At 41.0% G+C, this 13,016-nt stretch overlaps 1 protein-coding gene across 1 annotated transcript in view; it reads right to left on the reverse strand.

The window, feature by feature from the left end:
* Window positions 1–5,245: 5,245 nt before the first annotated feature.
* The window catches only part of ERICH6B (glutamate rich 6B), a 224,478-nt gene continuing 216,707 nt past the window's right edge, over window positions 5,246–13,016 (reverse strand). Inside the window, exons 14-15 of the mRNA XM_063444714.1 lie at window positions 7,292–7,517; window positions 5,246–6,373 (exon numbers count right to left, since the gene is read on the reverse strand). Coding sequence (XP_063300784.1) covers window positions 5,891–6,373; window positions 7,292–7,517 — 709 coding nt within the window. The 3' untranslated portion in view covers window positions 5,246–5,890. The remainder of the gene's footprint in view (window positions 6,374–7,291; window positions 7,518–13,016) is intronic.

Consider the following 13,016-nt stretch of genomic DNA (forward strand, 5'->3'; position numbering starts at 1 on the left):
AATTCAGACACTAGTCTAAATTTGCCCCACCACTTCATATCAAGGCTTCATATCATATCACTTTTTTGCGTTTACAAACGCACTGACATACATTCACTGATAGATAAACAGTCATTGGTGCACACTGTTTAAACAACCTACACTTTCACTGACAGACTCCCACTGACACACCCACTCACTGACAGACACACACTGACACAAACATCCTCACAGATCTGACACACACACACACATTCACTCACTCACAAACACTGACAGCTACACACACACACACTCACTGACAGATACAGACAAACACACTCACTCACAGAAACACACTGACACAAACATCCTAACAGATTTGACACACTGACAGACACATTCACTCACTCATAGACACACGCGGACAGCTACACACACACTCACTGACAGACACACACTCGCTGACACATGCACACACTGACAGACAGAGTTGCAACTTATTATTCAGGATGGATGCCCTTCCCTAACCCCAATTTTGATGTTTGATTAAAATTGTTAAAGGAACACTATAGTGACAGGAATACATACATGTTAAAACACAGTTTAGGTGGCAGGTCCCCCTTTGCACTCTTTAAACAGGTAATAAACTTACCTTTATTCCAGCCCCGCCCGGGTCTCCCACAGCTAGTTCCATCCACTCTCTGCCTCCTTGGCTGATATTGTCAATTTTGACGATAAGAAAGCATTAAGAGCCTATTGCAACTGCACAGCAAACCACTACACCAATCAGCATCTCTTCATAGAGATGCATTGAATCAATGCACCTGTATGGGGAACATTCTGCGCCTCCATGCTGAAGACCAGTGCTGCATAAAGACCCAGGAAGCACCTCTAGTAGCTGTCTGAGTGACTGGCACCAGAGGTGTTACTAGACACGAATGTAAACACTGCCTTTTACATTACTGCCATTACTGCCAGTCTCTCAGACAAAGAAAAAAGAAAGAATGAGAACTCCGAGAACGAACAAAATCTTAGAGGCAGTCCAGATCCAAAATGCCAGTAAGTTCCATCTGCACGAGAGATTCAGCAACCCCAGACGATCTTTTCGGCCTTCTTTTGGGCCTCATCAGGGAGGTGTAGCTGATAACCCTCTGGGCATAGTGAGCACGGGGTCCACGTCTGGATTACCTTTTAACTTGGGGTGAGCCAAGTTAATGCATTAAAGCAATTAAGAGGATGTACCGAAGGGTAAGCTATTAAGTTTACTCTAAGCTTTTGTCTTACTCTAAGCTATTAAGTTTACTCTAAGCTTTTGTCCGTATAGAGTAATCATTCTTTCTTTTTTGCTTTAATGCATTAACTTGGCTCACCCCCAGTTAACCCCTTAAGGACACATGACATGTGTGACATGTCATGATTCCCTTTTATTCCAGAAGTTTGGTCCTTAAGGGGTTAAAGGATAATCCAGACGTGGTCTCCGTGCTAACTGTACATAGAGGGATATCAGCTACACATCAGAGTAATACAGTTTTTCCACATTATTCATAACTAAAAGTATACATCACATTCACATTTTCAGAATCAGCATACTCCAAATACAAATATATGTCAAAATCATCCAAATTGGTCCAGTGGTTCAAAAGATAGATCGAAGTCCTTTGTGACCAAATGAAGCATGGCTTTTCTGCCAAAAACCAGTTCCACAGAGTCTTCTATCCTGGAGATAATTGGGAAGTAATCCAATTATCTCCAATGACAGAGGCAAAACTCCATTGGACACATGGTAGCAAAAGACAATAAAATACATAGAAATATATAACTGTGCAGCTATTGCATAAAACAGATAGCTTAGATCTGAGTGCACATTATTCAGATCACATACATACAGTTCAATTGCCATGGAGCCAAAGTCTTTCACATAGTCTTTTGTTATACGAATGGGCTCCATGGCATAGCTATCTGGGGTATCACTGTTCAAATAGGGCAAGTACCGAATGACCCGGCTTTCGTGTCTTTGCAGGGGAAAATCAAGCGTTTCAACATGGGGCCATAGTCTAAAGGCAGCAGGCGGGCAACCAGGCTCCTCCAATGCACAGTGACGAGATTGGTCTCCTGACTCGTCACAATAATTAATTGCATCCGCCCCTTTTTAACGCCGAATGTGGCTAAGGTGCTGGTTCATGCCGTTGTTCTCTCTCTCCTTGACTACTGCAGTCCCCTTCTCAGTGGTCTTACGTGTTCCCAGCTTGCACCGCTCCATTCTATAATGAATTCGTCGACAAAGCTCATTTTCCAATGTCAGTCCCTACATTGGCTTCCAGCTACATAATGCTGCTCCAACCTACCTATCCACCCTAATACACAAGTATGTCCCTTTGAGGCCCCTGCGCTCTGCCAAAGACCTACGTCTATCCTCTGTCCGTACTCCTGCATCTGATGCTCGCCTTCAAGATTTCTCTAGGGCTGCACCTTTTCTGTGGAACTCCTTTCCCTTCTCCGTAAGACTTTCACCCAGTCTCCACTCCTTCAAAAAATCTTTGAAAACACACTTCTTCAGGAAAGCATATCAATTAAACTGTTAGCAGGTTTTCAACCCCCCCCGCCCCGTCCCATGACTCCTCTCCTGCAACTGTCAAAAATAACTTACTATGCCCTAAGTGAATACTTTTCTAGCAACCCATTTCATTACCCCTACTTATACCCTTTGTGTCACTATACCCCATTCCCTCTAGCATGTAAGCTCATTGAGCAGGGCCCTCAACCCCTCTGTTCCTGTGCGCCCACTTGTCTGTTAGTCCACCCATTGTACAGCGCTACAGAATTTGCTGGCGCTATATAAATAATATTAAAATAATCATAATTAGTCACTCTAGATGAGCTTCAGAGCTCATGTGCAGGGATGGAAGAAACTCATGTGCGGGGATGGAAGGACAGCCATCACTGCAACACCTATGCAAAATGTTCCCAGCGGTGAAACATGGTGAAATTATGCACCTGGGAGACTGGTGAGGGTTGAGGTAAAGCTGATTTTAGCAAAATAAGAAAATGAAAATAATGAAAACCTGGTCCAGAGTGTTCAGGACCTCATGTTCACCTTCCAAGAGGGCAATGACCCTAAACACACAGCCAAGAGTTACTTGAACATCTATGGAGTGAACTGAAAATGGCTGTCCACATACAGCCCCTATTAGGGATGTGCATGGGCAAAAAATGTGGTTTGGTTCGGCATTCCGAAATTCAGGACTTTGGAAATTCGGCACTTTGGCAATTCTGTTCGGATTGGCACTTCCAAAATTCGGGACTTTGGCAATTCGACACTTCGCTTCGGCACTTTGGGACTCTGGGTAAGGGTAGGGTTAGGAGTAGGGTTAGGGGTATGTTAGGGGTAAAGGTACCCTAACCCTACCATAACCCTAACCGTACCTCTAACCCAAACCCTACTCCTAACTCAACCCTACCCCTAAACCTACTCCACACTCAACCCTACCCCTAAACCTACCCCTAACCCAACCTTAACCCCAATCCTACCCCTACCCGTTTTGCCACTTTTCAGAAGTCCAAAGCACTTCGGCACTTCCGAAATTCAGCACTTCGCCAATTCGGTTCGGTTGTGCACTTCCGAAATTCGGCACTTTGACTTTTTGGACATTCAGCAATTCGGAAGCATCCGAACGTCCGAAATTCGTCCTAATTTCCATTTGGACCGAACTGAATTGCACATGTCTAGCCCCTACCCAACCAGACAGAGCTTGAGAGGATCTGCAGTGATACCTGGCAAAAACTACAGCTATCCAGGTGTGCAAAGGTTGTCACATCATACCCAAAAAAGACTTGAGACAGTAATCGCTGCCAAAGGTGCTTCAAGTAAGTACTGAGATAAAGGTTCTGAATACTTATGTCAATGGGATATTTCTGTTTAATATATTTGCAGGGGTTTTAAAATAAGGTAAATAAAATGTGAAAACAAGAATGGGTCTGAATACTTTCTGAATGCACTGTATATATTCTACATAATTCCACTTGTTTTTTATTCTAAATTCGTCGTAAAAGGTGAAAACAAGAATGGTTCTGAATGCACTGTATAGATTCTACATAATTCCACTTTTTTTCCCCAAAATTCGTCGTCATTTTTGCTACCAGTGTAATTTATCCACAATTCATGAGTTCAAAGAACTTCACAGAAGAACAAACCTCAGACATCACAGACAGAGGAGAACAAAATAGAGGTGTCCAAATATTGAGATCCAAAACATGGAAGAAAATTAAATCTAAAACAAAAATTTATAATAAACTTATAAAGAGCGTGAGGAAAGGAAAATTGAAAGAAAAAGTGCTGCTTTAAATAGGCATTGCATGTCTTTTTCTTAGCTGAGACATAGTGCCACTTTGCGATCACTCTTTTCCATTTTACGCATTGGTGAATTAGATATTAAACCTAGAAACTAGTGACAACATCCAGCACGATGGTTATATGCAATATCTACCATGTAAACTGGCACTGTTTAGCATTTAGCTACTTTTATTGATTTTAGTGGGAAATGTTTGGCAGCCACTAATTACTTGTTGCTAAACTGTAAGCTTTGTAGTATGCAAACTGTCAGTGATAGCTAGCATTAGTAGCAGGTATTTTAGAGATTGCTGATTTGTCAATAAATCATTGCAACAATTATGGAAACAGGTCCCAAATTAGCCAGGCATCACATTTTAACCAGACAATGGAACGTATTCCTACTCTGAAATCAGGGCTGCCACCAGAGATTATATGACCCTTAAAAAAAACAAAAAACACTATGTGCGACTTAGACACACGCTGACATTTACACAGACACATACTCCTAGAAACATACACAGACACAGTCTAAATGATATACATACTTCCAGAAACACAAGAAACGCATTCCCAATTTGATATTGCTAAACACAGAAACACAAAATAAGCATTCACAGGCAAACACACACACAACTGCACACTGTCAGACACACATACACACTGACACACAGAGACACTGAATGATACATACAGATATACATTGCCACACCTACACAAACATTTTAACTGACACACACAGGTACACACACCAGATGCAAAGAAAAATATATGAATAACTTCCTCTGCTAACATACACTTTGGGTGCTATAGAGTAGCATCCCTGTGCTTAGTGACATTCGCTTCTCTTCCAATGTGATATGCTGGGTGTACCGGGAGAAAATATGACAGCACATTCTCCCAACGTAGCTGTGTGAGAAAATAGAACTCTGGTAAGTGGTCCACTCTTATGTGGCTATTAAATGCATTTGGTTTGTGGAGATATTTCTATATTCACAACCAGACTGCACAAATGCCTTCCCAACATGCCTTCTGGTGAGGGAGAACTTTGGAATGGGAAGGTATCATCGTTTGTTCCAGACTACTGGGGGTATAATTTTCCTATAAGATAGATCCATATCTCACAGTTGTCTCTCTGGGAAGCCAATCCCAACATGCCTCAAGCCCAGAATTTTAATTGTGCATGCAAAACAGAACAACCCAAAAATGCAACAAACAATAATGTGTCTTAAAATACATTAAATAAAATTAGGTATTAGTTTATGTAAATAAAAGTGAAATAACCTTGCTATGAATGGTTTAGTCATGTACATGTATGGCTATACAATGCCGAGAGTGACATTGTTAACTAGAAAGCAAAAAGTTTATTTAAGAGAGCTTGTTGAATAATGCAGAAGCATAATGTGCAACTAGTGGTAACGTCTATTCTAATGTTTGATACAGTAGGTTACGTGAAATAGCTGTGAAGTGATGCTCTTTGATATAAAATATGTAACATTGTTAAAACACTTTGCATTAGTTGTTTTTAATTTTTACTTATTTCACGCCACAGATACAGTAACCAATCATGAACAAACCATCATTGTAAGTTGGATGCTGTGCTTATTTGTTGGTTTTGTGTTTAGGCTTTTTGATACTTTTTTTCGACGTTTTGATAAGTGTTTGCCTTCCAGGGTCCTTCATGGACTGAATGTTGATGTCCTTGCCTATGTCTTTATGTGATTTATCCCTAAGTAGCAATGTCCCATCATTGGAAAGTCCATCGACCTCTTTGCTATTTCTCTCTCGATATTTTATCACAAGTTCTTTGTCTTTTGCTTCCATTGCTTCACTGGGTAACTTTTTTGTGAAGTTCACCTGATTCCGTTTTCTTGTAAGTTTTCTTAGATATTTTATTGATTTGTTTAGCTGTAAAACAAAGTCTTCAATACTATTTATTCTGTCTTGTAGGCCACTTGGAATCCTTATCGATTTTTGAAGGTTAGCAAAAAGGCTGTAAATTTGAAAATGCTTGAATCTAAGGTAGTATTCTTCCTCGTCAACCTCCGGGCCCATAAGCAGTTTGTCATTGCTGGGATCTTTCAACTAAAGGATTAAACACAGACTGCAGTAAGAGTTCCACATTGCTATAAATATGTGTAAACTAAAATCTAGTCAGGCAGCTAAGAAGATTTATTGTATCATGTAGAACCTGTGCGCTGTTCAAGTAACTTCATATCATGGAACTGCCGGAAATTAGAATACTATGCAAGTCTTATATATGCAGCCGAGTGCTTGTCTATTTAGTAACAGAACACAAACCTTGCATACATCCATTAGTATTATCATCTTCTACCCCACATTGACATTTCTAATATAACTTCCCTCCATCCATTATTATCTTCTAGCAAATATATCTTAGCCGAGGAGGGTGGATAAGCCTGAGAAAACATAAGCAGCTACTTATAACCTGCATCTACCTGTTTGGCACCCCTTCAGAGAATGTCTTTGTCAATATTATTTTGTATGTCAATTAATAGTTGTTAAATATCCCCATTCTATAGTTGTAAAATGATATGGTCTATGTTGGTGCTATATTAGTGCGAGTGAGACCTGCTGGCTGGCTAGTGTTAATTCTGTGCATATTCCTTTCACATCCGTTCATTCAATGGCTGAGAGCACTCATCTAAAGGTCTTAGCCATTGCCAATAAATGACGGGCTCTATCGACACCTGACTTGGTAGGTTTGCAGAAGTCAGATGCTGTTTCATTGGCATTTAAATGGACACTATAACTACCAAAACAACTACTTAATGTTCTGCAATGCCTGCTAGTACCCAGGTACAGGCAAAGTGTTGCAAAGAGGTTTGCCCCTTACTGGGGAAAGGCCCCAGGGTACTCCTGGCACCATAACCACTACAGCATGCTTTAATGGTTATGATGCTCTGAGTAACTGCGGGGCACTGCTTTGTGAAGAACGTTATGCTAAAATTGAACAGGAAAGAACATAAACTAGTGCCTTACCAGTAGTTTAGATCCAACATTAAATGTAAATTTCTTCTCCTTGGAGAACGTAACATAGATTTGATCTTGTGCTAGAAGGTGCACGTCAATGTTTGAATTGAGTTTCAGATGAATGGACTGAAAGGGAGGAGCATGCACATGCTGGCTGAAATCCCACCATTTCCATTTCTTCTTTTGTCTTCCATGTTCATCAAAGTAGGAGCCACCCAAGGGATCTAGAACCATCCTGTTATAGATTTGACATATAAAACATTAAAAATTGCAATGAGGAACAGATTGTCATCTTAGAATAAAGTCTATAACATTTTCTCTTATTCATTATCTTACCTAAATAATGAAATGCATACTACCATGAAAGTCTCTTTTAAAGTAATGTGAATCTCATAGATTTCGCCTGGAGCCCCCAGATTTTCTCTCTGTGCAGGTGGATGTGGTGGTAGATCAGATAGTGGCATGTAGCTTTGCCTATCAATTTTCATTCCAAATTGGGAAACAATGCCTATTAAAGAGAGACTGGTCTGTTCTTTTCCTGTAGCTTCACTCATTTTCTTGTTTTGGAGATGGACAAGGTAGAACCCAGTATAACATATAATATACATTTATTTGAAAATAGCTTTTCGCTGTTTGTAGTCATGGTATTCAGATATAGTTTGATATACATTTTGAATTATAACAGGCCATGTGCAGTTGGAATGTGAACTTTATCTCAGCATAAAAACTTACAATCATATATTTTGGTTTTATAACTAGCAATATCAATAAAAAAACACACTCAATTTTTTATTTTTTTTTTAATTATTGAAATAACATAAATATAACATTTTAGTGTTGGCTATATAAGATATCATTACAGAGATGTTGAAACATACATGTGAAAGACATAGATGTAAATGTATACTTTTACTTGTATTGAAGAAAAACATTTTCATTTTATAAGAGAGAGAGGATGCCATTAGTCTGTTCTCATTTAGGTTTTATCTGGAAGTTGACCAGGATTAGAATCCTAGCACTTTTTGGACTGTCTGGGTACATCAAGCTGCCAATCAAAACACAGCTTTGACATCAAATTAATAGATAAGCCTCTTCTTCTTGTTACTAGTTATTGGCTCCCTCTAAAGCCACAGAGCTTCTTGTAGGAATACATGCATAATGTGTAAGCCCAATAACTTTTGAAATTAATATGTGGATTTTTTACAGTGTGCAATTTCATATGAAAAACATTTATACTGACGCATTACTGACCCTTTAATAACTGAACAATGAACATTTCTGTTGTTACGGTAGCTACACTGACTTCATTTCTCCCGATGGAGTCAAATTGCGATAAACGACTTTCGGTGGCATCCATTATTTCCTGACGTTATGCAGCGATCTCTAATGGGAAATCTATGAGAATGGAATGTGTAAATGGCAAATTCTACACACCTTCTTTCCAAATAAATAAATACAGGCATCCAATTTAACACTGTAATTGGCTTCCCTTAAAAGATTCAATTACATTTAAATTACCCTTTCAATTTCCGAGGCTTGCATAATATATCCTTGCACTATCTGTTAAATATTTGGTTACTGATGTGATTATATTGTGAGAATGATAGAGTAACTAAATAGATATTCCAGCCATCCTTCCAACCTGAATGGAGTCTTAGGCCAACTCGAGGCTCTGGAGCAGTTGTCCATGCCATAGAGAAGCATTTGGTTTCTATTCATCTCTGAAAATTCCTTTCAGTTCTTATTAAACTACTAGTTACTTGAATACTCATCTAAACTTGTGATTGACACCACCTAAGACGTGGGTGGGCTAATCATGCTTAACTGGTACTGTAGACAACACTTGCTCCATAAGTGGAGGGAATAGACACATGAATACTTAATAGCTTGAAAGGGAATCTATACCATTGCATATCAGAGAAACTACTGATGTTTAGCCTTTGTGCTTAAATACACCTAAATTATTTTAGCATTAAATGAACACTTAAAGGGGTACTACAGTGTCAGGAAAACAAATATGTATTCCTGACACTGTAGTTCTAAAACCACTGTTTATTTGGTCAGCCCCCCTTACCTTGGGTTAGAAAGGTGATTTACTCATCTTTTTACAGTGCCATGTAGGGCTCCTCGCGTTTGGCCCTGCCCTCGATCTGCCTCCTTGACTGACATAATCATAGAAAAACATTGGATTGGCTAAGGTCATCAAAACGGATGATCTCAGCCAATTAGACAGAACCGGCAGCGAGGAGGGCAGTACAGCAAGGGCTATGTTATTAAAATGCTTCTATACCTAAGATATGGGGAGAGGCAGATACCTAGGCAGTTAGGAAACTATAGTGTTAGAAACAGACATTTGCTAGAGTGTTCCTTTAAGGATTTTTTTCATCGTTTTCTCCTCCTCTGATGCCTGTAGTGGCTAGGTCAATCCTCTCTGTCATCACTGAAATACCAACAAGTGATCAGCACTTAAATGGTGATCTTTGAACATTTCTTTCTAGTAAAATTATAATAAATGTAATAATGTTATAATAAAAGTTGTTTGATAGTAAAGACTCTGTATGTGCAGTCTGGGAACAACCCAAAATGTTCTGGTAACGTAATAACAGTGATGTGTTTTTGAGACTTTTTCTTGTTTTTTCTTGGTTCAAATTATTCGTTTTCATGTGCAGGTGACCTTTAATTAGAACACAAATTGAGCCTTTTTCGGTGTTCAGAAAATGGTAATATTAGTGAGCTGAGTGGAGAATCCTATTTTTACCAGTAAATGTGGTAAATCTATTTATAAGAGAAAGAAGCCACCTGGACTTGGAAAATCCTAGAAGAATATTTTATAGCTGACTTAAAGGGACAATATAGTCACCCAGACCACTTCAGCTCAATGAAGTGGTCTGGGTGCCAGGTCCCTCAGGTTTTAACCCTGCAGATGCAAACACAGCAGTTTCAGTTTACATTGCAGGGTTAAGCCAGCCTCTAGTGGCTGTCTTCCGGACAGCCACTAGAGGCGCATCTGCGACGCCTCCATCGTGCAGTGCGTCCATAGGAAAGCATTGAAAAATGCTTTCCTATTGACAGCTTGAATGGGCGCGCGGCACTTGCCGTGCATGCGCATTCGGCTCTGCTGACGTCGGCAGAGGGAGCTGACGTGGGAGGGGGGGGAGAGGTCACCAGCGCTGAGGGAGCCCGGTGCTGGAAAAAGATAAGCTGCTGAAGGGGTTTTAACCCCTTAAGCGCCACGGGAGGGGGACCAGGACACTATAGTGATCCTTTAATACTCCTCCAAAGCTGTCTCATCATTAAAGGGTAAATTAAAGGGCAAACAGTAAATTGTCCTGAACCGAAATGGCAAAATAGCCAAGTTATGCCTGAAGCTGAATTTGAGACTAGCATGGGCTATTTACATAGCTGAGAATTCAAAGTGAATGCAAAGTGTAATTTAAGGTTAAAACAGTTGCACTGACAGCATAGCTGAATAAGACAATGTTTTCAATTTGGCTATTTTGATCTTAAATTTGAATTTCACTTTAAATTCTCACTTTAGTAAATAACCCTGTTCGTTTTGCAATTAAATAAAATAGAAAACCTATTTAAAAGTTAGTGCACCGATAATGTCTGCTCATTTTTAAAAGGTCCATTAGCTGAAGAAAAATTATGTGTGCTAGCGTGAAACAAAATCTTAGCCCCGGGAAATAAATTTGACATTGGGATGCAGAGAGCCAACCAGCATTAAATGTATTTTTCTTCCTTTACAGAATATGTGCTTTTCCTTGCCTTGTCCAATGGAAAAATTGTGTAGATACAAGATTCTCAACGCACGGGTGAGGTTCAATCTCCCTGGAGACCTTAATGTCTTATCTCTAATTAACCTGGAAGACAGGAGTTGTAGATATTGATCCCCATGTATGTGTGTTCCTGATAATGCAGCGTGGATATGGAACTATTACGTTCAATCTGCTTCGCATGACAGTAATCATTTGGAAACGGGTACTGTGAAGAATAATTCACATGGGCATGATTTAAGGCTTATTTTTCTTCCTATAGTTATGTAGAATATAATAAATGGGCACAATCTAAAGGGATAGATGTAGTAGTAACTCTAAGACTTAACTGGAAAATAAGTTTATGAATTGCTATTTCTTGATAAAGCTAAAAATGTATTTCATAGCACTATGTGAAGGAGAGAAAAAGCACACAAATGTTAAACATTGAGAAGCCTTCTAGTGGGTTCCTTCTGGTTATATGTGAGTCATATGGAACCCTCGGCCATGTTTGTAATGTTATTTAGATGAATATGTATTTCACGTTTGCAGCACGGAGCAGAACTTTGTTGGTCTCCGCTCAGGGCCGGATTAACATAGGGGCTGATGGAGCTGCAGCTCCAGGCCCAGGCCCAGGCCCATGGAATAGGCCCATTGATTTAAAAAAAAAAAAAAAAGGTATTTTTTTTACACACACACTACTCTTAGGGTTGCCAAGTATTTCTCATGTATTTCTTATGGTTGCGAGGTATTTCTCAGAAGTATTTCTCAGGTATTTGAGGCTGCCTAGCCGGTGACGGTATTGCAGTAATACCGGCAATACAAATGTCTGTCTCAGTATAAACAGAGATTTTTCTGCAATACCAGCGCCGGCCAGTAGGGGTCGCTGTTTGCAGGGATAAGAAGTTACAGCATCTCCCTCCCAGCCTCTCTCTACTCACTGATCCGCGGGGGAGCAGCTCTGCACAGAGAGTCCAGACAGCAGCTCCGAGCCTTTCGAGACATGGGGATGGTGAGAGACTTGGGGGCGTTGAGACATTGGAACACTGGGAGACATAGCGACACTGGAGAACATGGGAACCCTGAGATACTTGGGACACAGTGGCCCCATGTCTCCCAGTGGCCCCTAGTTGCTCAGTGTCCCAATGTCCCCCAGCCAGTGACCCTAGTGCCTCAGTGTCCCCATGTATCCCAGTGTCCCTGGTGTCTCTCAGTGTCCCCATGTCTCCCAGTGTCCCTGGTGTCTATCAGTGTCCCTAGTGTCTGTGTCCCCTAGTCTCTCAGTGTCCCTATGTATCTCAGTGTCCCCATGTCCCCCAGCCAGTGTCCCTAGTGCCTCAGTGTCCCCATGTCTCCCAGTGTCCCTGGTGTCTCTCAGTGTCCCCATGTCTCCCAGTGTCCCTGGTGTCTCTCAGTGTCCCTAGTGTCTGTGTCCCTGGTCTCCCAGAGTCCCCTAGTCTCTCAGTGTCCCTATGTATCTCAGTGTCCCCATGTCTCTCCCAGTGTCTCAGTGTCCCCATGTCTCACAGTGTCCCAATGTCTCTAAGTGTCCCCTAGTGTCCTAGTGACATCGGGACACTGGGAGACATGGGGACAAAGACTCTAAGGGACACTGGGAGACATGGGGATACAAACATTAGGGGACACTGGGCGACATGGGGACATGGTAACACTAGGGGACACTGAGAGACATGGGTACACTGGTGAACGCAGGGAGACATGGTGCACCCTAGTGTCTCCATGTCTCCCAGCCAGTGTCCCTAGTATCTCAGTATCCCCATGTCTCCCAGTGTCCCTGGTGTCTCTCAATGTCTGTAGTGTGTCAGTGTTTCCTAGTCTCCTAAAGTCCCCTAGTCTCCCAGCGTCTCAGTGTCCCAATGTCTCCGAGTGTCCCCAAGTCTCCTAGTGTCCCCTAGTATAAAAGAAAAAATCTCAGGCACTCACTGTGATAGATTTAAGCAGGTTTATTGGACACTGCA

The sequence above is a fragment of the Pelobates fuscus genome, chromosome 1, assembly GCF_036172605.1.
Source record: "Pelobates fuscus isolate aPelFus1 chromosome 1, aPelFus1.pri, whole genome shotgun sequence".
Classification (NCBI taxonomy): Eukaryota; Metazoa; Chordata; class Amphibia; order Anura; family Pelobatidae; genus Pelobates; species Pelobates fuscus.